Genomic DNA, 26102 nt, shown 5'->3' on the forward strand with positions numbered 1-26102 from the left:
TAAGGTCATAAGGAATAGGAGCAAGAGAAGGCTATACAGCCCCTCAACCATTTAGTGAGATCATCGCTGATCTGATTGTGACCTTCTCTCCACTTTCCTGCCTGTCCCCCTACCCCATAACCCTTGACTCTCTCTTGTAGATCAAAAATCTGTCCAACTCAGCCTTGAATATATTCAGTGACCCAGCCTCCACTGCTCTCTGGGGAAGAGAATTCCACAGACTAATGACCCTCTGAGAGAAGAAATTCCTCCTCATGTCATTCATCTCATGACCTCCTGATTCCACCACTCTGCCCCTGCACTGGCACCATGGGTCACCCAACATGTCAATCTTCAGGCCCCGCCATTATTAATCAGCTGTTTGGATAATTCTTGACTGTCAGTCAAACACCCTGGGGGAATTTTATGTCTACCCCCCCGCCCACCCCTCCAGCTGACATATTTGCAGTGGGGGTGGCAGGTAAAATAGGATGGGTTACTAGCCCATCGCCTTCCTGCCTACTCCTGATCTGCCCCCTGATAATATGGTGGGTGGATAAGGGGTCAGTCAGCCCCCCTTCCCTTAGGCCTATTGAGGCCAGTTACTGGCCAGTTAATGCCTGTTTTGCCCCCGCTGCAATAATATGAGGCTGGGGAAGGCGGAGCGAAAGAGACCAGCCTGCGACTTCACCACCTCAGGTGAAAAGGTGGGAAGGAAGGGGTCACTTCCTTAGGGGGTGCCCTGTGCTCATTGTGGGTATCCCTCCCCAAAGATGATACGGCACCCCCACCCCGCCCACCCCAAATCCCGGGCCTCCAAATCCTGACCTCCTACACCCCCCACCCCATCCCAGGGTCCCCAATCCTTCCCTGACCAAGAACCTCAGGCTTACCTGCGAGTCCGGATGCCATGAGTCTTCTCCTTGGGACTGCTTGTAGTCCCCACAGTGGCCACTACTGAGTTCAGCCACTGCTGGGATTACTCAGTTGCCGGCCGGCCAACCTCATTGGCCGGCAGCTCTCAAGGGCAGGACTTCCTTTCCCTGAAGAGGGTAAATGTTCCACGATGACCTTGTTAAGGTCCCTCTCAGCCCATTATCTCTGTGGGGCAGCCCTTCTTAAAATGGCTCGTGTTGGGCTTTTCTACAGGGGTGGGGGATGCGGAGCAATACACCCCCTTAAAATTCAGCTCCATATTTTCCCCACCGCTAATGTTTTATTAGTTATGTCAATTAATTTTATTATTTACACAAACAAGCGTCCAAAGCAAATGAAGGAAAGAGAACTTTTTTCAATGCCCGATGTTTTTTCTCCTGTTGCTGTGGTGTCCTGGGGATTAATCTTCAGTTGTGGAGATACACAGGAACAGGAGGAGGAGGCCATTCAGCCCCTCCAGTCCATTCCACCATTCAATGAAATCATGGCTGATCTATCACCTAACCCTATATCCATTACTACCATTGGTGAATCCAAACCCATTAACCCCTAGATTTAAAATTAGCAATTGATTGAGCATTAATTGCCATTTGTAGAAGAGAGATTCAAACTCCGAACTTCCTTCACCAGGAGGCGTGTTTCCTAATTTCCTGAGAGATCTGGCTATGTCCCCTAGCCCTTAATTCCGAAGCAGCGGAAATAGTTCATCTCTTTCTGCTTGTCTTCATGTCTTGAAAACTTTGATCAAATCACCCTTTAAGTTTTTTAAATGTCACGGAATATAACCCTAGTTTGTGTAATCCCTCCTAATTTATCCCTTGGAGTCCAGGTGTCATTCTGGTCACCCAATGCTATCCAATCCTGGTGGTTTGGGGACACTAGCTGTGGCTGCTGTGCTCTTACAGATCCCTTTGTCTTGGCTTGAGGGTCTGAGAGGGTTTGTTCGTCAAAGAGGACTTTGTTTCTGACTTGCTCTTGAATCGAAATCCATTGCTTTAATAATTCCGCAGCTGCACAATTTCACTTGGCGAGTCCCAAGATATTTCTGATGTCAAATAAATATTAGAAGATTCAAATCTCACCAAGGGGATGAACATGTTTAAACTGCCTCTTACAGCCTGTTGCAATTTTTTTTTTCGTTTGTTCCAGACATTTGAGTGCTAAAAACAGATATGGTTCAACCTCAGTGTGGAGCCAGGCAGACAGTTAATATAACGACTGTCATTAAACACACTGAGTTTAGCTTCATATCCACATCACTCCGTGTTGAACCTGAATTATTAAAGGACCAAAAGGATCAAAATCCTCTGCTGCTTTCTCACAGATAAAGGACCACTGATGATTGAGGGGGTCCTGTTTTAATCCACTAATTAATTCTTGCTTCAATAAAAAAATTTACTTAGAATAAATTCAAATGAGTAGTTGTAATGTGTGCACACTGTCAGCAGCTGTTTGAGTATTGGGAGTACAGTGTCGTTCCATATTATCTCTGCAGTACGTAGATTTGTACAGCACAGAAGCAGACCATTCAGCCCATCAAAACTGTACTGGCTCTTTTGAGAGATCTGTCCGATTCCTTCCACTTCTCTGTTCTTTCACCCATGTCCTGCATTTATTCCCTTTTCCAAATATTTATTCAGTTGCCTTTGGAAAGTTACAATTGAATCTGCTCCCCCTGCCCTTCAGCGCAGTGCATTCCAGATCGACATAACTCACTGCGTTAAAAGATGTTCTCCCCACCTTGCCTCGGGTTTCTTTTCCTTATATCTGTGGCCCCCAAGTACCAACCCTCCTGCCAGTAGAGGCATTTTATTTACTCTCAGGGTTGTTTGTTCCTGTTGTGGCTCAAATCCCAGGTAGTTCATGCTGAAGTTCAGCTTCCAGTTGAGAACATAAGAGATAGGAACAGAAGTAGACAGTCCGGCTCATCGAGTCTGCTCCGCTGTTCGATATGATTGGCCTCAACTTCACTTTCCAGCCCACTCCACATATCCCTAATTTCCTGAGAGACCAAAAATCTGTCCATCTCAACCATAAATATATTCACTGATGTTGCATCCACAACCCCCTGGGATAGAGAATTCTGAAGATTCACAACCCTTGGAGTGAAGAAATTTCTCCTCATCTCCGTCCTAAATGATCAACCCCTTATCCTGAGACTGTGCTCCTCATATTCTCAATTCCCCAGCCAACAGAAACAACCTGTCAGAGTCCACCCTGTCAAGCCCCTTCAGAACGTTATTTGTTTCAATGAGATCGCCCCTTATTCTGCTAAACTCCAGAGAATAGACTCAGTTTACTCAGGCTCTTGTCTTGAACAACCCTCTCATCCCAGGAAGCAATCCCAGGAGCTGTACCACCTCCAAGGCAAGTATATTCCTCCTCAAATATGGAGACCAAAACTGCACACCGTACTCCCAGTATGGTCTCACCAAAGCTCTGTACAATTATAGCAAGACTTCCTTATTCTTCTACTCCAATCCCCTTGCGATAAAAGCCAACGTGCCTTTTACCTTCCTAATTGTCTGCTGGACCTGTATGCTAACTTTGTGTCCTTTTGTCCAAATCCACCCAAGTCTTTATGAAAATGAACATTTAAAAGTTTCAAGCCTTTTAAAAAATATTCTGCTTTTCTATTTTTACTACTGAAGTGAGCAACCTCACATGTTCACACATTGTACCCCATCTGCCAGCATCTTGCCCACTCAGTTGTCCTGTCCGTATCTCTTTGCAGCCTCTGTGTCCTCCTCACAGCTTGTATTCCACCCTCGGCCCCGAGCTTTGCATCATCAGCAAAATCTTCACCGAGTCGCCCCCCACCCTGACTTGGGAACATATTGCCCGCTGTTCCTTCACTGTGGCTGGGTCAAAATCCTGGAACTCCCTCCCTAACGGCACTGTGGGCGTACTCACATCACGGGCAGGATTTTTCCTATGGCGGGCGGGAGCGGGTGGGGGCAGGCGGGGAGCCGATCCCCGCCCGCAATCGTCTATGCGCCGCCATTTTACACGGGCCGGCCAGCTAAGGCCCACCCAGCGTAATACCTAACTGGCAGCGCTCAGCACTACCTGTGCAGGCGGGGGTAGGAGGGAGAGTCTGGGCCAGCGCTCTTGCGCACATGCCTCAGGGAGACTGAATGTATTAAAATAATGAAATGATTTAAAAATTTACTTAAACATGTCCCCTCATGTGACTGTACCACATGAGCGGGGGCATGTTTTTATATTTGTGGAAATCTATTTATTTATTTGATAAAAGCTTCAGGAAACCTCATCCCGCTCGTGGATGAGGTTTCCTGAAAAATGCGAAGGCTGCTTGGGCTCTTTGTCTGCCCCCCCGACCTTAAGGTTGGACGGACAGCGTTCACAAGTGGCTCAATTAATCTCTTAATGGCCTTAATAGGCCGTTTACATTTCAGCAGGCATACAGCCAACTCCGGCTGCAGCGGTTCAAGAAGGCAGCTCACCAGCACCTTCCCAAGGGCAACTTGGGATAGGCAATAAATACTGGCCCAGCCAGCGACCCCCATATCCCGTGAGTGAATAAAAAAAACTTAGATACATTATTCTCAGCCTCTTCATCTAACTCATTAATATAGATTGCAAATAACTGAAAGGCCCCAGCAATGTTCCTTGTGGCACTCCACTTGTTACAGCCTCCCAATTTGAAAATGCCCCATTTATCCCTACTCTTTGCTTCCTGTCCGTTAACCTGATCTATCCATGCTAACGTATTACCCCCAATCCAAAAACCCTTATCCTGTTTATTAATCTTTTGTGTGACATGTTATCAAATGACTTTTGGAAATCCAAGTATACTACATCTACTGGTTCCCCTTTATCTACCTTACTAGTTACATGATGAGAAACACCAATAAATTTGTTGAACAGTTTCCCTTTCTATGCTTCACACAAACCTCTGTCTACATGGCTTACAAACATATGAAAAAGGAGCAGAAGTAGGCCATTCGGCCCCTCAAGCCTGCTCCGCCATTCAATAAGATGGTGGCTGATCTGTTTGCGTTTCGAGTTCTACGTTCCCATCTACCCCCGGTGAACTTAGATTCTTGTTGGGCAAGGGAATCAATCTCCCTCTGCCTTAAAGATATTCCATGACCCTTACCCCATTGCCTTTTGGAGGCAGAGAGTTCCAAAGACACACAACCCTCAGAGAAAAAGATTCTCCTCACCTCCGACCTAACTTCATTGAACCCAGTTGAGGTCAATTAAAAATTTCAAAAGAGATTGATAGGTTTGTGTTACAGAACCAAGATAGATGAATGGAGTTAAGATACAGATCAGCCATGATCATCTCAATGGCAGAAGAGGCTTCCCTATTCCTACAATGTAACTTTCTGTTTCTTTCTCCCTCAAATACTTAACTAGCTTCACCTACATACGTCTATACCATTCAGAACTCCGCATGGTAGCGAGTTCAACATGCTAACCTCTCTTTGTGTAAGACGTTGCTGCTGAATTTTCTATTGGATTTATTTGTGTCTGCATCACGTTTTTGGCCATTAAACAACAATCGTTGACAAAAGACGCAAGTGCTAAGCCACGATGATTTGTGGATGATGTTATAAATACAACAGTGATTAAGTTCAGTAGCTGTACTGGAAACTCAAGGACAAAGTTGAGGGTATTGCTGTGATGATGTAATGTCATGAACCAGCACTTCTAAAAAATGTTCTTTCATGGGATGTGGGCATCGCTGGCAAGGCCAGCATTTGTTACCCATCCCTAATTACCCTCGAACTGAGTGGCTTGCTAGGCTATTTCAGAGAGCAGTTAAGAGTCAACCACATTGCAGTGGATACAAACATACGAATTAGGAGCAGGAGCACTTGGTCCCTCGAGCCTGCTCTGCTATTTAATAAGATCACAGCTGATCTGGTAACCTCAACTCCACATTCCTGCCTATCCCTGATAACCTTTCACCTCCTTGTTAATGAAGGGAGCGAAAGGTAATTAGGGGTAGATAGGAATCCCTTTTAAAGCTCTGCCTTAAAAATATTCAAAGATTCTACTTCACCACCTTTTGAGGAAGAGAGTTCCAAAGGCTCACAACTCTCTGCGAGAAAACATTTCTCACCTATCTTAAATTAGTGACCTCTTATTTTTAAACAGTGACCCCTAGATCTAAATTCTCCCACAAGAAACATCCACTCCACATCCACCTTGTCAAGGATCTTAAAGGTTTCAATTAAGTCACCTCTTATTCTTCTAAACTCCAGTGGATACAAGCCTAACCTGGCCAACCTTTCCTCATAAGACAACCTGTCCATTCCTGGTATTAGTCTAGTAAACCTTCTCTGAACTGCTTCTAACACATTTACATCTTTCTTTAAACCAGTCCTGTACACAATACTCCAGATGTGGTCTCACCAATGCCCTGTACAACTGAAACATAGTGTCCCTACTGTTGTAATCAATTCCCCCACAATAAATGATAACATTCTATTATCTTGCCTATTCACCTGCTGTACCTGCATACTAACCTTTTGTGATTCGTGCACTAGGACACCCAGATCCCTCTGCATCTCAGAGCTCTGCAATCTCTCACCATTTATTTAATTAGCTTTTTTATTCTTCCTGCCAAAATGGACAATTTCACATTTGCCCACATTATACTCCATTTGCCAGACCTTTACCCACTCTCTTAACCATCCATGTCACTTTGTAGCCTCCTTATGTCCTCTTCACAATTTACTTTCCTACCTATCTTTGTGTCATCAGCAAATTTAGCCACCATTCCTTCTGTCCCTCCATCCAAGTCATTTATATAAATTGTAAACAGTTGAGGTCCCAGCACTGATCCCTGCGGCACACCACTCGTCACATCCTGTCAACCTGAAAAAGACCCATTTATGCCAATTCTATGTTTCCCAATGCAGGTTCCTCTACATTGGAGAGACCAAACGCAGACTGGGTGACCGCTTTGCAGAACACCTTTGGTCTGTCCGCAAGCATGACCCAGACCTCCCTGTCGCTTGCCATTTCAACACTCCACCCTGCTCTCATGCCCACATGTCCGTCCTTGGCCTGCTGCATTGTTCCAGTGAAGCTCAACGCAAACTGGAGGAACAGCATCTCATCTTCCGACTAGGCACTTTACAGCCTTCCGGACTGAATATTGAGTTCAACAGCTTTAGATCATGAACTCTCTCCTCTATCCCCACCCCCTTTCTGATCCCCCCCAACCCCGCTTTTTTTTCCAATAATTTATATGGATTTTTCTTTTCTTACCTATTTCCATTATTTTTAAATGTATTTCTATCCATTGTTTTATCTTTGCCTTTTAGCCTTTTTCAATTCCTTCACCCCACCCCCACTAGGGCTATCTGTACCTTGCTTGTCCTGCTTTCTACCCTTAATTAGCACATTCCTTTAGATAATATCACCACCTTCAACACCTCTTTGTCCTTTTGTCTATGACATCCTTTGGCAATCTCCACCTATCACTGGCCCTCTATCCAGCTGTACTTGTCCCACCCACATCCCCCCACCAACCAGCTCATATTTCACCTCTCTTCTATTTTTCCTTAGTTCTGATGAAGTCATATGGACTCGAAACGTTAACTGTGTTCCTCTCCGCAGATGCTGCCAGACCTGCTGAGTTTTTCCAGGTATTTTTGTCTATGTTTCCTGTTAGCCAGCCAACCTTCTATCCATGTCAACACCATGTCTACACCAAGAGCTTTTATCTTCTGCAATAACCTTTGATGTGGCACTTTATCAAATGCTGTCTGGAGTCATGTGTAGACCAGACCAGGTAAGGACAACAGATTTCCTTCCCTAAAGGACATTAGTGAACCAGATGGGTTTTTACAGCAATCAATAGAGTTTCATGGTCACCGTTACTAAGATTAGTGTTCAATTCCAGATTTATTAACTGAAATTAAATTCCACCAGCTGCCATGGTAGGATTCGAACCCATGTCACCAGAACATAAACCTGGGCCTCTGGACTACCAATTTAGTGACATTACCACTTCACCACCGTCTTCCCCAAGCTTTCCATTGTCTGCCCCATGTCTAGGCCTCAGCTGAGAAGGCAGTTTGTCATGCTGCCACTCTTGTACCTCCTTCACACCCTCCCTATCCCAGCCTGTGCTCAGTGCCCACCCGCACTAATTGACATATAATAATAATTAATGTGTATATATAAACCACCCGAACCTCTTGATTAGGTTTCAGCCTGTAACTCGCTCCCAGGTATCTGTTAATCTGTGTAGAAACCAGTTGAACCCCTCAATTAATTTCCTGTCTTTAACCCACTTCTGACCATACCATATTACCATATTCTATATTTAATCCAGCTGAATTGCTCGATTTAGATTCCAGCTTGTAACTCAATATCACTACCCCTTGCCACGTATAAAACACCCAAACCCCTCGATCAGATTGCAGCCTGTAACTCACCCCAGGGTATGCATTATTCTCTATATAAACTACCAGAACTCCTCAACCATATCCCAGCCTATAATTCACTCCCAGCTTTCAATGATTTTGTAAGTAAACCACCTGTAGTCCCCTGTTAGATTCCAGCCTGTAATCATCTCCTGGATAGAAACCAGGTGAAACCCCAGGGTCACTCATTTTCAGATGTGTCTCTATTCTGAAATCTCATTAAACTGACCAAAAAATTATCAAAATTATAGAATAAATGGGGAGAAGCAGCTCGGCCCACTGCTAATGCCAGCTTTTTAACTGGAGCTACCCAACCCTCCTTTTTTTGGCCTGGTCTCTGTATTTAAATGTTCTATTTATTGACACCCACTGTTGTCAGCAAAGGAGTTTAGCCAGGGTTGGACTCACAGCAAGCAGTCTATTTACTCAGCAGGCACAGTCTATTTAAAAAAGAGTCTCTACCAACTGAGGCAAAATGAACTCCTGGCCAAAATGTTTTATCCATTCACAGGATTTGGGTATCAGTGGCTGGGCCAGCATTTATTGTTGATCCCTAATTGAGAAGGTGGTGGTGAGCTGCCTTCTTGAACCGCTGCAGTCCATGTGGTGTAGGTACACCCACAGTGCTGTTAGGGAGGGAGTTCCAGGATTTTGACCCAGCGACGGTGATATATTTCCACTTCAGGATGGTGTGTGGCTTGGAGGGGAACTTGCAGGTGGGGTGTTCCCAGTCCTTGCTGCCTTTCTCCTTCTAGCAGGTAGAGGTTGTGGGTTTGGAAGGTGCTGGTAAAGGAGCCTTAGTGAGTTGCTGCAGGACATCTTTCAGATGCTGCACATTTTTGTTGCTGTGGGTCGGCGGTGGAGGGAGTGCGTGTTTAAGATGGTGGACGGGGTGCCAATCCTGGACGGTGTCCAGCTTCTTGAGTGTTGTTGGAGCTGCACTCACCCAGGTAAATGGGAAGTATTCCATCACACTCCTGACTTGTGCCTTGTAGATGGTGAACAGGCTCTGGGGAACACAGAAAGAGGAGTAGGTCATCCAGCCCCTCAAGCCTGTTCTGCCATTCAGTGAGATCACGGTGAGTCTGCAGCCTAACTCTGTAAACCCACCTTTGCCCCATGTCCCTTACCACCTTTGGATAACTAAGATCTATTGACCTCAGAATTTAAAATTACAACCAGTTGAACATCAATTACTGTTTGTGGAAGGAAAGTCTTGAATTCATATAGCGTCTTTCACAGTGGGTGAAGGTCCCAGAGAATCTTACAGCTGATGAAGTACTTTTGATGTGTTTTCACTGTTGTAATAAGACCATAAGACATAGGAGCAGAAATTAGGCCATTCGGCCCATCGAGTCTGCTCCGCCATTCAATCATGGCTGATAAGTTTCTCAACCCCATTCTCCCGCCTTCTCCCCGTAACCTTTGATCCCCTTACCAGTCAAGAACCTATCTATCTCGGTCTTAAATACACTCAATGACCGGGCCTCCACAGCCTTCTGTGGCAATGAATTCCATAGATTCACCACTCTCTGGCTAAAGAAGTTTCTCCTCATCTCTGTTCTAAAAGGTCTCCCCTTTACTCTGAGGCTGTGCCCTCGGGTCCTAGTCTCTCCTACTAATGGAAACATCTACCCCACGTCCCCTCTATCCAGGCCTTTCAGTATTCTGTAAGTTTCAATCAGATCCCCCCTCATCCTTCTAAGCTCTATCGAGTATAGACCCAGAGTTCTCAAACATTCCTCATATGTTAAGCCTTTCATTCCTGGGATCATTCTCGTGAACCTCCTCTGGACCCTCTCCAGGGCCAGCACATCCTTCCTGAGTTACGGGGCCCAAAATTGCTCACAATATTCTAAATGTGGTCTGACCAGAGCCTTATAAAGCCTTAGCAGCACAGCTCTGCTTTTATATCATAGTCCTCTCAAAATAAATGCCAACATTGCATTTGCCTTCCTAACTACCGACTCAACCTGCAAGTTAACCTTAAGAGAATCCTGAACTAGGACTCCCAAGTCCCTTTGCACTCCAGATTTCTGAATTTTCTCCCCATTTAGAAAATAGTCTATGCCTCTATTCTTCCTACCAAAGTGCATGACCTCACACTTCCCCACGTTGTATTCCATCTGCCACTTCTTTGCCCATTCTCCTAACCTGTCCAAATCCTTCTGCAGCCTCCCCGCCTCCTCAATACTACGTGTCCCTCCATCTATCTTTGTATCATCTGCAAACTTAGCCAGGATGCCCTCAGTTCCTTCATCTAGATCATTAATGTATAAAGTGAAAAGTTGTGTCCCAACACTGACCCCTGCGGAACTCCACTAGTCACCGGCCGCCATCCTGAGAAGGTCCCCCTTACCCCCACCCGCTGTCTCCTGCCAGACAGCCAATCTTCTATTGTAGTAATGTCGGAAACACAGCTACCAACTTGCACACTGCAAGATCCCACAAACAACTGTGTGACAATGACCAGGTGATCTGTTTTATTAGTGATGTTGATGGAGGGTTGGCCAGGACACCAGTGAAAACTCCCCTGCTCCTCTTCAGAATAATGCAATGGGATATTATACATCCACCTGAGACAGCAGCTGGTGCTTTGGTTTAATGTCAAATACAAAATGTACAAGGTCTGTCAGGCCTCAGCACCGTGCTAGAGTTTCAGCTTAGATGTTCTCATTTCCTAGTGTGGCCTGTGATCCTACAACCTATAGATTCAGCAGTGGGAGCCACAGCCTCCAGATGCACAGAAGAGTTCCAAACTGTTTCCACCCTTTGTGTGCAGAAGTGTTTCCTAATTTCACCCCTGAAAAGTCTGGCTCTAATTTTTAGACTATGCCCCAAGGCTTAGACTCCCCAGTTAGCCGAAATAGTTTCTGTCTCTCTCAACCCTATCTGTTCCCTTATATATCTTGAAAACTTTGATCAAATCATTCGAAATTCTAGAGAATGCAACCCTCGTTTCTGTAATACCCCCTGGTAATTTAACCCTCGGAGTCCAGATATCATTCTGGTGAATCTACACTGCATTCCCTCCGAGATCAGTATTTCTTTGCCAAGGTGTGGTGCCCAGAGCTGCCCACAGTGACTCCAGTTGTGGTTTAACCAGGGATTTGTATAGCTGAAGCATGACTTCTACCTCCTTGTATTCTAGTCCTCTAGATATAAAACCAGCATTCCATTAACTGTTTGGATTATTTTTCTGTACCTGCCCAGGACGTTTTAACAATCCATGTCTCTGGATCGCCAAATCTCTTTGGATCCACTGTTTCTAGACTTTCACCATTTAGAAAGTCCTCTGTTCCGTCCTTTTTAGGTCCAGAGTGAATGACCTCACAGTTGCCCCCATTGAAATCCATTTGCCACTGTTTTGCCTATGACGATGGTCCTTGTGTGGCATGAATGTTGCCTGCTACTTATCAGCCCAAGCCTGAACGTTGTCCGGGTCCTGCTGCATGTGGACATTGGCTGCTTTACATCTGAAGAGATGCAATCTGCACTGAATCATTAGTAACATCCCCACTTCTGACCTTCTGATGGAGGGAAGGTCACTGGTGAAGTAGCTGAAGATGGTTGAGCCTAGGACACTACCCTGAGGAACTCCTGTAGTGATATCCTGGAGCTGAGATGATTGACCTCCCACAACCACAACCAACTTCCTTTGTGTCAGGTATGACTCCAACCAGCAGAGAGCTTTCCCCCTGATTCCCATTGAATTCAATTTTGCCAGGGCTTCTTGATGCCACAAGCTGCCAAATGCCTTGATGTCAAGGGGCAGTCACTCCCACCTCCCCTCTTGAGTTCAGCTTTTTTGTCCATGTTTGGATCAAGGCTGTAATGAGGTCAGAAGCTGAGTGATGTGGGCAGGAACTGAACTGAGCATAAGTGAGCAGGTTATTGCTGTGTAAGTGCTGCTTGATAGCACTGTCGATTACACCTTCCATCACTTTGCTGATGATTGTTTCACAGAATCACACAGGGCAGAAGAGGCCCTTCGGCCCATCGAGTCTGTACCGACACGTGAGAAACACCTGACCTACCTACCTAATCCCATCCACCAGCACTTGGCCCATAGCCTTGAATGTTGTGACCTGCCAAGTGCTCATCCAGGTACTTTTTAAAGGATGTGAGGCAACCCTTTAAAAAGTACCTGATGATTGGGAGCAGACTGTTGGGGCGGTAATTGATTGGATTGGATTTGTCCTGCATTTTGTGGACAGGACATACCTGGGCAATTTTCCACAGAGATGCCAGTCTTGTTGCTGCACTGGAACAGAGGGGTTAGGGGCACAGCTCATTCTGGAGCACAGGTTTCAGTTCTAACGCTGGAATATTGTCAGGGCCCATAGCCTTTGCTGTATCCAGTGCTTTCAGCCATTTCTTGCTATCGCGCGGAGTGAATTGAATCGATGCTCCTTCATTCTGAAGACAGACCATTGACCTGAAACATTAACCTTGTTTCTCTCTCTGCAGATGCTGCTAAACTTGCTCAGTATTTCCAGCATTTTCTGTTTTTAATCTAAGTATTCATTGCATTCCTGTACACCAGTAAATGAAATTCCAGCCTTTAACTTATGCCTGGTATCTGTTATTCTATATTGAAGCCACCTAAACACTTTGGTTAGATTCTAACCTGTAACTCCCTCAGTTATTCTCTATATAAACCAGCCCCGAGCCCCTTCATTCGATTTCTGCGCGTGTTGTACAATGAAACTCCAATGCGGACCTAAATTAAGGGAAGGGCTCCTGGTTGGGACTTTGTGACCTGTGGATTTACTCCATTCTGTGCACGTCCTCCAGGTGTTACTGCGACTTAAGGAGAATGAAGTGCAGAATCTCAGGAGGGAGACGATGTGCCTACGAGATGAGCTTCAGTCCGTGCAGTGGGTGAGTGCAGCCTAACACAGGGAGGACCCGTGTGACTCCGCTGTCTCCAGACAGTTTCCAAGTGTCCAGAATAACCAGGATGATTTTGTTGATGAATTTCTTTTGCAGGATAAGAAGTACGCGACTGACCGGTACAACGAAATTTACACCGAGCTAAGTGTCATGAAGGTCAGGACAGAGCGGGAACTCAACCAAGTTAAAGAGCAGTTAAAGCTTGCCATGGCCGCACTCAAAGAGAAAGAGTCATTGCAGAACAGCATCGCAAAGTGAAGGTGGGTCCTGCTCCCCCCAACCATTAACGGGGACCAACACTGGCCCCAGGTTGGGAAAGGTCTCGATTTTAAAATTCACAGCCCTGTTTTCAAATCCCTCCATGGCCTCACCCCTCCCTATCTATATAACCCCCTTCAGCCCCACAACCTTCCCAGATCTCTGCGGCCACCAGTTCTGGGAGAGACAGCGAAGGAGACAGGGGAGTGCAAGAGAGAGAGAGAGAGACGGGGAGAGCGTGAGAGAGAGAGACGGGGAGAGTGTGAGAGAGAGAGACGGGGAGAGCGTGAGAGAAGGAGACGGGGAGAGCCTGAGAGAGAGAGACGGGGAGAGCGTGAGACAGAGAGACGGGGAGCGCGTGAGAGAGAGAGACGGGGAGAGCGTGAGAGAGAGAGACGGGGAGAGCGTGAGAGAGGGAGACGGGGAGAGCCTGAGAGAGAGAGACGGGGAGAGCGTGAGACAGAGAGACGGGGAGAGCGTGAGAGAGAGAGACGGGGAGAGCGTGAGAGAGAGAGACGGGGAGAGCGTGAGAGAGAGAGACGGGGAGAGCGTGAGAGAGAGAGACGGGGAGAGCGTGAGAGAGAGAGACGGGGAGAGCGTGAGAGAGAGAGAGACGGGGAGAGCGTGAGAGAGAGAGAGACGGGGAGAGCGTGAGAGAGAGAGAGACGGGGAGAGCGTGAGAGAGAGAGACGGGGAGAGCGTGAGAGAGAGAGACGGGGAGAGCGTGAGAGAGAGAGACGGGGAGAGCGTGAGAGAGAGAGACGGGGAGAGCGTGAGAGAGAGAGACGGGGAGAGCGTGAGAGAGAGAGAGACGGGGAGAGCGTGAGACAGAGAGACGGGGAGAGCGTGAGACAGAGACGGGGCGAGCGTGAGAGAGAGACGGGGCGAGCGTGAAAGAGAGAGACGGGGAGAGCGTGAAAGAGAGAGACGGGGAGAGCGTGAGAGAGAGACGGGGAGAGCGTGAGAGAGAGACGGGGAGAGCGTGAGAGAGAGACGGGGAGAGCGTGAGAGAGAGAGACGGGGAGAGCGTGAGAGAGAGAGACGGGGAGAGCGTGAGAGAGAGAGACGGGGAGAGCGTGAGAGAGAGAGACGGGGAGAGCGTGAGAGAGAGACGGGGAGAGCGTGAGAGAGAGACGGGGAGAGCGAGAGAGAGAGACGGGGAGAGCGTGAGAGAGAGACGGGGAGAGCGTGAGAGAGAGACGGGGAGAGCGTGAGAGAGAGACGGGGAGAGCGTGAGAGAGAGACGGGGAGAGCGTGAGAGAGAGACGGGGAGAGCGTGAGAGAGAGAGACGGGGAGAGCGTGAGAGAGAGAGACGGGGAGAGCGTGAGAGAGAGACGGGGAGAGCGTGAGAGAGAGACGGGGAGAGCGTGAGAGAGACGGGGAGAGCGTGAGAGAGGGACGGGGAGAGCGTGAGAGAGAGAGACGGGAAGAGCGTGAGAGAGACGGGGAGAGCGTGAGAGAGAGAGACGGGGAGAGCGTGAGAGAGAGACGGAGAGAGGGTGAGAGAGAGAGAGACGGGGAGAGGGTGAGAGAGAGAGACGGGGAGAGGGTGAGAGAGAGAGACGGGGAGAGGGTGAGAGAGAGAGAGACGGGGAGAGGGTGAGAGAGAGAGAGATTGGGAGAGGGTGAGAGAGAGAGAGATTGGGAGAGGGTGAGAGAGAGAGAGATTGGGAGAGTGTGAGAGAGAGAGAGACGGGGAGAGCGTGAGAGAGAGAGAGACGGGGAGAGCGTGAGAGAGAGAGAGACGGGGAGAGCGTGAGAGAGAGAGAGACGGGGAGAGCGCGAGAGAGAGAGACGGGGAGAGCGAGAGAGAGAGAGACGGGGAGAGCGCGAGAGAAAGAGACGGGGAGAGCGCGAGAGAAAGAGACGGGGAGAGCGCGAGAGAAAGAGACGGGGAGAGCGCGAGAGAAAGAGACGGGGAGAGCGCGAGAGAAAGAGACGGGGAGAGTGCGAGAGAAAGAGACGGGCAGAGTGTGAGAGACAGAGAGAGACGGGGAGAGCGCGAGCGTGAGAGAGAGACAGGGAGAGCGTGAGAGAGAGAGAGACGGGGAGAGCGTGTGAGAGAGAGAGACGGGGAGAGAGTGAGAGAGAGAGAGACGGGGAGAGAGAGAGAGACGGGGAGAGCGTGAGAGAGAGAGAGACGGGGAGAGTGTGAGAGAGAGAAAGAGACGGGAATAGCGTGAGAGAGAGAGAGACGGTGAGAGCGTGAGAGAGAGAGACGGTGAGAGCGTGAGAGAGAGAGAGACGGGGAGACCGCGAGACAGGGAGAGACGGGGAGACCGCGAGACAGAGAGAGACGGGGAGACCGCGAGACAGAGAGAGACGGGGAGAGCGAGGGAGAAAGAGAGAAAGAGATGTGGAGAGCGTGAGAGAGAGAGAGAGAGAGAGATGGGGAGACCATGAGAGAGAGAGAGAGAGAGAGAGAGATGGGGAGACCATGAGAGAGAGAGAGAGAGAGAGATGGGGAGACCGTGAGAGAGAGAGAGAGACGGAGAGAGCGTGTGAGAGAGAGAGAGAGACGGAGAGAGCGTGTGAGAGAGAGAGAGAGACGGAGAGAGCGTGTGAGAGAGTGAGAGAGACGGAGAGAGCGTGTGAGAGAGCGAGAGAGAGAGACGGGGAGAGCGAGAGAGAGACGGGGAGAGCGTGAGAGCGTGAGAGAGAGACGGGGAGAGCGTGAGAGAGAGAGAGACGGGGCGAGCGTGAGAGAGAGAGAGAGAGACGGGGAGAGCGTGAGAGAGAGAGAGAGACGGGAGAACGTGAGAGAGAGAGAGTGACGGGGAGAGCGTGAGAGAGAGAGAGTGAGGGGGAGAGCGTCAGAGACAGACGGGGAGAGCGTGAGAAAGAGAGAGAAACGGGAAGAGCGTGAGAGAGAGAGACGAGGAGAACGTGAGAGAGAGAGAGAGATGGGGAGAGCGTGAGAGAGAGAGAGATGGGAAGAGCGTGAGAGAGAGAGAGATGGGGAGAGCGTGAGAGAGCGAGAGAGACGGGGAGGGGGAGAGAGAGAGAGAGACGGGGAGAGAGAGAGAGAGAGAAAGATGGGGAGAGCGTGAGAAAGAGATGGGGAGAGCGTGAGAGAGAGAGAGACGGGGACAGTGTGAGAGAGAGGGAGACGGGGAGAGCGTGAGAGAGAGAGAGATGGGGAGACCGCGAGACAGAGAGAGACAGGGAGAGAGAGAGAGAGAGAGAGAAAGAGACATGGAGAGCGTGTGAGAGAGAGAGAGAGAGAGAGAGAGATGGGGAGACCATGAGAGAGAGAGAGAGAGAGATGGGGAGACCATGAGAGAGAGAGAGAGAGAGATGGGGAGACCATGAGAGAGAGGGAGAGAGAGAGATGGGGAGACCGTGAGAGAGAGAGAGAGATGGGGAGACCATGAGAGAGAGAGAGAGAAAGAGACGTGGAAAGCGTGAGAGAGAGAGAGAGAGAGAGAGAGAGATGGGGAGACCATGAGAGAGAGAGAGAGAGATGGGGAGACCATGAGAGAGAGAGAGAGAGATGGGGAGACCATGAGAGAGAGAGAGAGATGGGGAGAGCGTGAGAGAGAGAGACGGGGAGAGCGTGAGACAGAGAGACGGGGAGAGCGTGAGACAGAGAGACGGGGAGAGCGTGAGACAGAGAGACGGGGAGAGCGTGAGAGAGAGAGGCGGGGAGAGCGTGAGAGAGAGAGACGGGGAGAGCGTGAGAGAGAGACGGGGAGAGCGTGAGAGAGAGACGGGCAGAGCGTGAGAGAGAGACAGGGAGAGCGTGAGAGAGAGACGGGGAGAGCGTGAGAGAGAGAGACGGGGAGAGCGTGAGAGAGAGAGACGGGGAGAGCGTGAGAGAGAGAGACGGGGAGAGCGTGAGAGAGAGAGACGGGGAGAGCGTGAGAGAGAGACGGGGAGAGCGTGAGAGAGAGACGGGGAGAGCGTGAGAGAGAGACGGGGAGAGCGTGAGAGAGAGACGGGCAGAGCGTGAGAGAGAGACGCGGAGAGCGTGAGAGAGACGGGGTGAGCGTGAGAGAGGGACGGGGAGAGCGTGAGAGAGAGAGACGGGAAGAGCGTGAGAGAGACGGGGAGAGCGTGAGAGAGAGAGACGGGGAGAGCATGAGAGAGAGACGGGGAGAGGGTGAGAGAGAGAGACGGGGACAGCGTGAGAGAGAGAGAGACGGGGACAGCGTGAGAGAGAGAGAGATGGGGAGACCATGAGAGAGAGAGAGAGAGAGATGGGGAGACCATGAGAGAGAGAGAGAGAGAGATGGGGAGACCATGAGAGAGAGAGAGAGAGAGATGGGGAGACCATGAGAGAGAGAGAGAGAGAGATGGGGAGACCATGAGAGAGAGAGAGAGATGGGGAGAGCGTGAGAGAGAGAGAGAGACGGGGAGAGCGTGAGACAGAGAGACGGGGAGAGCGTGAGACAGAGAGACGGGGAGATCGTGAGACAGAGAGACAGGGAGAGCGTGAGAGAGAGAGACGGGGAGAGCGTGAGAGAGAGACGGGGAGAGCGTGAGAGAGAGACGGGGAGAGCGTGAGAGAGAGAGACGGGGAGAGCGTGAGAGAGAGAGACGGGGAGAGCGTGAGAGAGAGAGACGGGGAGAGCGTGAGAGAGAGACGGGGAGAGCGTGAGAGAGAGACGGGGAGAGCGTGAGAGAGAGACGGGCAGAGCGTGAGAGAGAGACGGGCAGAGCGTGAGAGAGAGACGCGGAGAGCGTGAGAGAGGGACGGGGTGAGCGTGAGAGAGGGACGGGGTGAGCGTGAGAGAGGGACGGGGAGAGCGTGAGAGAGAGAGACGGGGAGAGCGTGAGAGAGACGGGGAGAGCGTGAGAGAGAGAGACGGGGAGAGCATGAGAGAGAGACGGGGAGAGGGTGAGAGAGAGAGACGGGGACAGCGTGAGAGAGAGAGAGACGGGGACAGCGTGAGAGAGAGAGAGATGGGGAGACCGCGAGACAGAGAGAGACAGGGAGAGAGAGAGAGAGAGAGAGAAAGAGACGTGGAGAGCGTGAGAGAGAGAGAGAGAGAGAGAGATGGGGAGACCATGAGAGAGAGAGAGAGAGAGAGAGATGGGGAGACCATGAGAGAGAGGGAGAGAGAGAGATGGGGAGACCGTGAGAGAGAGAGAGAGAGATGGGGAGACCGTGAGAGAGAGAGAGAGAGATGGGGAGACCATGAGAGAGAGAGAGAGAAAGAGACGTGGAGAGCGTGAGAGAGAGAGAGAGAGAGAAAGATGGGGAGATCATGAGAGAGAGAGAGAGAGAGATGGGGAGACCATGAGAGAGAGAGAGAGAGAGATGGGGAGACCATGAGAGAGAGAGAGAGAGAGATGGGGAGACCATGAGAGAGAGAGAGAGAGAGATGGGGAGACCATGAGAGAGAGAGAGAGAGAGATGGGGAGACCATGAGAGAGAGAGAGAGAGAGATGGGGAGACCATGAGAGAGAGAGAGAGAGAGATGGGGAGAGCGTGAGAGAGAGAGAGACGGGGAGAGCGTGAGACAGAGAGACGGGGAGAGCGTGAGACAGAGAGACGGGGAGATCGTGAGACAGAGAGACAGGGAGAGCGTGAGAGAGAGAGACGGGGAGAGCGTGAGAGAGAGACGGGGAGAGCGTGAGAGAGAGAGACGGGGAGAGCGTGAGAGAGAGAGACGGGGAGAGCGTGAGAGAGAGAGACGGGGAGAGCGTGAGAGAGAGACGGGGAGAGCGTGAGAGAGAGACGGGGAGAGCGTGAGAGAGAGACGGGGGGAGCGTGAGAGAGAGACGGGGAGAGCGTGAGAGAGAGAGAGGGAGAGCGTGAGAGAGAGACGGGGAGAGCGTGAGAGAGAGACGGGGAGAGCGTGAGAGAGAGACGGGGAGAGCGTGAGAGAGAGAGACGGGGAGAGCGTGAGAGAGAGAGACAGGGAGAGCGTGAGAGAGAGACGGGGAGAGCGTGTGAGAGAGAGAGACGGGGAGAGAGTGAGAGAGAGAGAGATGGGGAGAGAGTGAGAGAGAGAGAGACGGGGAGAGCGTGAGAGAGAGAGAGACGGGGAGAGCGTGAGAGAGAGAAAGAGACGGGGAGAGCGTGAGAGAGAGAAAGAGACGGGAATAGCGTGAGAGAGAGAGAGACGGTGAGAGCGTGAGAGAGAGAGACGGTGAGAGCGTGAGAGAGAGAGACGGTGAGAGCGTGAGAGAGAGAGACGGTGAGAGCGTGAGAGAGAGAGACGGTGAGAGCGTGAGAGAGAGAGAGACGGGGAGACCGCGAGACAGGGAGAGACGGGGAGACCGCGAGACAGAGAGAGACGGGGAGACCGCGAGACAGAGAGAGACGGGGAGAGCGAGAGAGAAAGAAAGAAAGAGACGTGGAGAGCGTGAGAGAGAGAGAGAGAGAGAGATGGGGAGACCGTGAGAGAGAGAGAGAGAGAGAGAGATGGGGAGACCATGAGAGAGAGAGAGAGAGAGAGATGGGGAGACCGTGAGAGAGAGAGAGAGACGGAGAGAGCGTGTGAGAGAGAGAGACGGAGAGAGCGTGTGAGAGAGTGAGAGAGACGGAGAGAGCGTGTGAGAGAGCGAGAGAGAGAGACGGGGAGAGCGAGAGAGAGACGGGGAGAGCGTGAGAGCGAGAGAGAGAGACGGGGAGAGCGTGAGAGAGAGAGAGATGGGGCGAGCATGAGAGAGAGAGAGAGAGACGTGGAGAGCGTGAGAGAGAGAGAGAGACGTGGAGAGCGTGAGAGAGAGAGAGATGGGGAGAACGTGAGAGAGAGAGAGTGACGGGGAGAGCGTGAGAGAGAGAGTGTGAGGGGGAGAGCGTCAGAGACAGACGGGGAGAGCGTGAGAAAGAGAGAGAAACGGGAAGAGCGTGAGAGAGAGAGACGAGGAGAACGTGAGAGAGAGAGAGAGAGATGGGGAGAGCGTGAGAGAGAGAGCGATGGGAAGAGCGTGAGAGAGAGAGAGATGGGGAGAGCGTGAGAGAGCGAGAGAGACGGGGAGGGGGAGAGAGAGAGAGAGAGAGAGAGAGAAAGAGACGTGGAGAGCGTGAGAGAGAGAGAGAGAGAGATGGGGAGACCATGAGAGAGAGAGAGAGAGATGGGGAGACCATGAGAGAGAGGGAGAGAGAGAGATGGGGAGACCGTGAGAGAGAGAGAGAGAGATGGGGAGACCATGAGAGAGAGAGAGAGAAAGAGACTTGGAGAGCGTGAGAGAGAGAGAGAGAGAGAGAGAGATGGGGAGACCATGAGAGAGAGAGAGAGATGGGGAGAGCGTGAGAGAGAGAGAGACGAGGAGAGCGTGAGACAGAGAGACGGGGAGATCGTGAGACAGAGAGACAGGGAGAGCGTGAGAGAGAGACGGGGAGAGCGTGAGAGAGAGACGGGGAGAGCGTGAGAGAGAGAGACGGGCAGAGCGTGAGAGAGAGAGACGGGGAGAGCGTGAGAGAGAGACGGGGAGAGCGTGAGAGAGAGACGGGGAGAGCGTGAGAGAGAGACGGGGAGAGCGTGAGAGAGAGACGGGGAGAGCGTGAGAGAGAGAGACGGGGAGAGCGTGAGAGAGAGAGAGATGGGGAGAGCGTGAGAGAGAGACGGGGAGAGCGTGAGAGAGAGACTGGGAGAGCGTGAGAGAGAGACGGGCAGAGCGTGAGGGAGAGACGGGGAGAGCGTGAGAGAGAGACGGGGAGAGCGTGAGAGAGATGGGGAGAGCGTGAGAGAGGGACGGGGAGAGCGTGAGAGAGAGAGACGGGGAGAGCGTGAGAGAGACGGGGAGAGCGTGAGAGAGAGAGATGGGGAGAGGGTGAGAGAGAGACGGGGAGAGGGTGAGAGAGAGAGACGGGGAGAGGGTGAGAGAGAGAGACGGGGAGAGGGTGAGAGAGAGAGAGACGGGGAGAGGGTGAGAGAGAGAGAGACGGGGAGAGGGTGAAAGAGAGAGAGACGGGGAGAGGGTGAGAGAGAGAGAGACGGGGAGAGGGTGAGAGAGAGAGAGACGGGGAGAGGGTGAGAGAGAGAGAGACGGGGAGAGGGTGAGAGAGAGAGAGACGGGGAGAGGGTGAGAGAGAGAGAGACGGGGAGAGGGTGAGAGAGAGAGAGACGGGGAGAGGGTGAGAGAGAGAGAGACGGGGAGAGGGTGAGAGAGAGAGAGACGGGGAGAGGGTGAGAGAGAGAGAGACGGGGAGAGGGTGAGAGAGAGAGAGACGGGGAGAGGGTGAGAGAGAGAGAGACGGGGAGAGGGTGAGAGAGAGAGAGACGGGGAGAGGGTGAGAGAGAGAGAGACGGGGAGAGGGTGAGAGAGAGAGAGACGGGGAGAGCGTGAGAGAGAGAGAGACGGGGAGAGCGTGAGAGAGAGAGAGACGGGGAGAGCGTGAGAGAGAGAGACGGGGAGAGCGTGAGAGAGAGAGACGGGGAGAGCGTGAGAGAGAGAGAGACGGGGAGAGCATGAGAGAGAGAGAGACGGGGAGAGCGTAAGAGAGAGAGAGAGACGGGGAGAGCGTAAGAGAGAGAGAGACGGGGAGAGCGTGAGAGAGAGAGAGACGGGGAGAGCGTGAGAGAGAGAGAGACGGGGAGAGCGTGAGAGAGAGAGAGACGGGGAGAGCGTGAGAGAAAGAGAGACGGGGAGAGCGTGAGAGAGAGAGAGACGGGGAGATCGTGAGAGAGAGAGAGACGGGGAGAGCGTGAGAGAGAGAGACGGGGAGAGCGTGAGAGAGAGAGACGGGGAGAGCGTGAGAGAGAGAGAGACGGGGAGAGCGTGAGAGAGAGAGAGAGACGGGGAGAGCGTGAGAGAGAGAGAGAGACGGGGAGAGCGTGAGAGAGAGAGAGAGACGGGGAGAGCGTGAGAGAGAGAGAGAGACGGGGAGAGCGTGAGAGAGAGAGAGAGAGACGGGGAGAGCGTGAGAGAGAGAGAGAGACGGGGAGAGCGTGAGAGAGAGAGAGAGACGGGGAGAGCGTGAGAGAGAGAGAGAGACGGGGAGAGCGTGAGAGAGAGAGAGAGACGGGGAGAGCGTGAGAGAGAGAGAGAGACGGGGAGAGCGTGAGAGAGAGAGAGAGACGGGGAGAGCGTGAGAGAGAGAGAGAGACGGGGAGAGCGTGAGAGAGAGAGAGAGACGGGGAGAGCGTGAGAGAGAGAGAGAGACGGGGAGAGCGTGAGAGAGAGAGAGAGACGGGGAGAGCGTGAGAGAGAGAGAGAGACGGGGAGAGCGTGAGAGAGAGAGAGAGACGGGGAGAGCGTGAGAGAGAGAGAGAGACGGGGAGAGCGTGCGAGAGAGAGAGAGAGACGGGGAGAGCGTGAGAGAGAGAGAGAGACGGGGAGAGCGTGAGAGAGAGAGACGGGGAGAGCGTGAGAGAGAGAGAGAGACGGGGAGAGCGTGAGAGAGAGAGAGACGGGGAGAGCGTGAGAGAGAGAGAGAGACGGGGAGAGAGTGAGAGAGAGAGAGAGACGGGGAGAGCGTGAGAGAGAGAGAGAGACGGGGAGAGCGTGAGAGAGAGAGAGAGACGGGGAGAGCGTGAGAGAGAGAGAGAGACGGGGAGAGCGTGAGAGAGAGAGAGAGACGGGGAGAGCGTGAGAGAGAGAGAGAGACGGGGAGAGCGTGAGAGAGAGAGAGAGACGGGGAGAGCGTGAGAGAGAGAGAGAGACGGGGAGAGCGTGAGAGAGAGAGAGACGGGGAGAGCGTGAGAGAGAGAGAGAGACGGGGAGAGCGTGAGAGAGAGAGAGACACGGGGAGAGCGTGAGAGAGAGAGAGAGACGGGGAGAGCGTGAGAGAGAGAGAGAGACGGGGAGAGCGTGAGAGAGAGAGAGAGACGGGGAGTGCGTGAGAGAGAGAGAGAGACTGGGAGAGCGTGAGAGAGAGAGAGAGACGGGGAGAGCGTGAGAGAGAGAGAGAGACGGGGAGAGCGTGAGAGAGAGAGAGAGACGGGGAGAGCGTGAGAGAGAGAGAGAGACGGGGAGAGCGTGAGAGAGAGAGAGAGACGGGGAGAGCGTGAGAGAGAGAGAGAGACGGGGAGAGCGTGAGAGAGAGAGAGAGACGGGGAGAGCGTGAGAGAGAGAGAGAGACGGGGAGAGCGTGAGAGAGAGAGAGAGACGGGGAGAGCGTGAGAGAGAGACGGGGAGAGCGTGAGATAGAGAGAGACGGGGAGAGCGTGAGAGAGGGAGAGACGGGGCGAGCGTGAGAGAGAGCGAGACGGGGCGAGCGTGAGAGAGAGAGTGACGGGGCGAGCGTGAGAGAGAGAGTGACGGGGAGAGCGTGAGAGAGAGAGTGACGGGGAGAGCGTGAGAGAGAGAGTGACGGGGAGAGCGTGAGAGAGAGAGTGACGGGGAGAGCGTGAGAGAGAGAGACGGGGAGAGCGTGAGAGAAAGAGAGCGACGGGGAGAGCGTGAGCGAGAGAGAGACAGGGAGTGCGAGAGAGAGAAAGAGAGAGAGAGATGGGGAGAGCGAGAGAGAAAGAGAGAGAGAGACGGGGAGAGCGAGAGAGAAAGAGAGAGAGACGGGGAGAGCGCGAGAGGGAGAGAGACAAGTAGAGCGTGAGGGAGAGAGAGAGATGGGTAGAGCGTGAGGGCGAGAGAGAGACGGGTAGAGCGTGAGGGAGAGAGAGAGAGACGGGTAGAGCGTGAGGGAGAGAGAGAGACTGGGAGAGCGCGAGAGAAAGAGACGGGGAGAGCGCGAGAGAAAGAGACGGGGAGAGCGCGAGAGAAAGAGACGGGGAGAGCGCGAGAGAAAGAGACGGGGAGAGCGCGAGAGAAAGAGACGGGGAGAGTGTGAGAGAGAGACGGGGAGAGGGTGAGAGAGAGACGGGGAGAGGGTGAGAGAGAGAGACGGGGAGAGCGTGAGAGAGAGAGAGACGGTGAGAGCGTGAGAGAGAGAGACGGGGCGAGCGTGAGAGAGAGACGGGGAGAGTGTGAGAGCGAGAGAGACGGGGAGAGCGTGAGAGAGAGAGTGACGGGGAGAGCGTGAGAGAGAGAGTGACGGGGAGAGCATGAGAGAGAGAGTGACGGGGAGAGCGTGAGAGAGAGAGAGTGACGGGGAGAGCGTGAGAGAGAGAGTGACGGGGAGAGCGTGAGAGAGAGAGTGACGGGGAGAGCGTGAGAGAGAGAGAGACGGGGAGAGCGTGAGAGAAAGAGAGCGACGGGGAGAGCGTGAGCGAGAGAGAGACAGGGAGTGCGAGAGAGAGAAAGAGAGAGAGAGACGGGGAGAGCGAGAGAGAAAGAGAGAGAGAGACGGGGAGAGCGAGAGAGAAAGAGAGAGAGAGACGGGGAGAGCGAGAGAGAAAGAGAGAGAGACGGGGAGAGCGCGAGAGAGAGAGAGAGACGGGTAGAGCGTGAGGGAGAGAGAGAGACGTGTAGAGCGTGAGGGAGAGAGAGAGACGGGTAGAGCGTGAGGGAGAGAGAGAGACGTGTAGAGCGTGAGGGAGAGAGAGAGAGACGGGTAGAGCGTGAGGGAGAGAGAGAGACGGGGAAAGCGCGAGAGAAAGAGACGGGGAGAGCGCGAGAGAAAGAGATGGGGAGAGCACGAGAGAAAGAGACGGGGAGAGCGCGAGAGAAAGAGACGGGGAGAGCGCGAGAGAAAGACGGGGAGAGCGCGAGAGAAAGAGACGGGGAGAGCGCGAGAGAAAGAGACGGGGAGAGTGTGAGAGACAGAGAGAGACGGGGAGAGCGCGAGCGTGAGAGAGAGACGGGGAGAGCGTGAGAGAGAGAGAGACGGGGAGAGAGTGAGAGAGAGAGAGACGGGGAGAGAGTGAGAGAGAGAGAGACGGGGAGAGCATGAGAGAGAGAGAGACGGGGAGAGCGTGAGAGAGAGAGACGGGGAGAGTGTGAGAGAGAGAAAGAGACAGGAATAGCGTGAGAGAGAGAGAGACGGTGAGAGCGTGAGAGAGAGACGGTGAGAGCGTGAGAGAGAGAGAGACGGGGAGACCGCGAGACAGGGAGAGACGGGGAGACCGCGAGACAGAGAGAGACGGGGAGAGGGAGAGAGAAAGAGAGAAAGAGACGTGGAGAGCGTGAGAGAGAGAGAGAGAGAGACGGGGAGACCATGAGAGAGAGAGAGATGGGGAGACCATGAGAGAGAGAGAGAGAGAGAGATGGGGAGACCGTGAGAGAGAGAGAGAGACGGAGAGAGCGTATGAGAGAGTGAGAGAGACGGAGAGAGCATGTGAGAGAGCGAGAGAGAGAGACGGGAAGAGCGAGAGAGAGACGGGGAGAGCGTGAGAGCAAGAGAGAGAGACGGGGAGAGCGTGAGAGAGAGAGACGGGGAGAGCGTGAGAGAGAGAGACGGGGAGAGCGTGAGAGAGAGAGAGAGAGACGGGGAGAGCGTGAGAGAGAGAGAGAGACGGGGAGAGCGTGAGAGAGACAGAGAGACGGGGAGAGCGTGAGAGACAGAGAGACGGGGAGAGCGTGAGAAAGAGAGAGACGGGGAGAGCGTGAGAAAGAGAGAGAGACGGGGAGAACGTGAGAGAGAGAGAGAGAGAGATGGGAAGAGCGTGAGAGAGAGAGAGAGATGGGGAGAGCGTGAGAGAGAGAGAGATGGGAAGAGCGTGAGAGAGAGAGAGAGATGGGGAGAGCGTGAGAGAGAGAGAGAGACGGGGCGGGGGAGAGAGAGAGAGAGAGACGGGGAGAGAGAGAGAGAGAGAAAGATGGGGAGAGCGTGAGAAAGAGATGGGGAGCGCGTGAGACAGAGAGAGACGGGGACAGCGTGAGAGAGA

General features: G+C 52.4%; 1 protein-coding gene across 4 annotated transcripts in view; it reads left to right on the forward strand.

Annotated features, from left to right (window-relative positions):
- Positions 1-26102, forward strand: part of triobpb (TRIO and F-actin binding protein b) — a 466860-nt gene that overhangs the window by 281506 nt on the left and 159252 nt on the right. For all 4 annotated transcript variants that reach the window (XM_041178043.1, XM_041178040.1, XM_041178042.1 and 1 more), the window contains exons 13-14: positions 13125-13211; positions 13320-13483. In XM_041178043.1, coding sequence (XP_041033977.1) covers positions 13125-13211; positions 13320-13481 — 249 coding nt within the window. In that variant the 3' untranslated portion in view covers positions 13482-13483. The remainder of the gene's footprint in view (positions 1-13124; positions 13212-13319; positions 13484-26102) is intronic.

The sequence above is a fragment of the Carcharodon carcharias genome, chromosome 31 (assembly GCF_017639515.1).
Source record: "Carcharodon carcharias isolate sCarCar2 chromosome 31, sCarCar2.pri, whole genome shotgun sequence".
In the NCBI taxonomy this organism is placed as follows: domain Eukaryota; kingdom Metazoa; phylum Chordata; class Chondrichthyes; order Lamniformes; family Lamnidae; genus Carcharodon; species Carcharodon carcharias.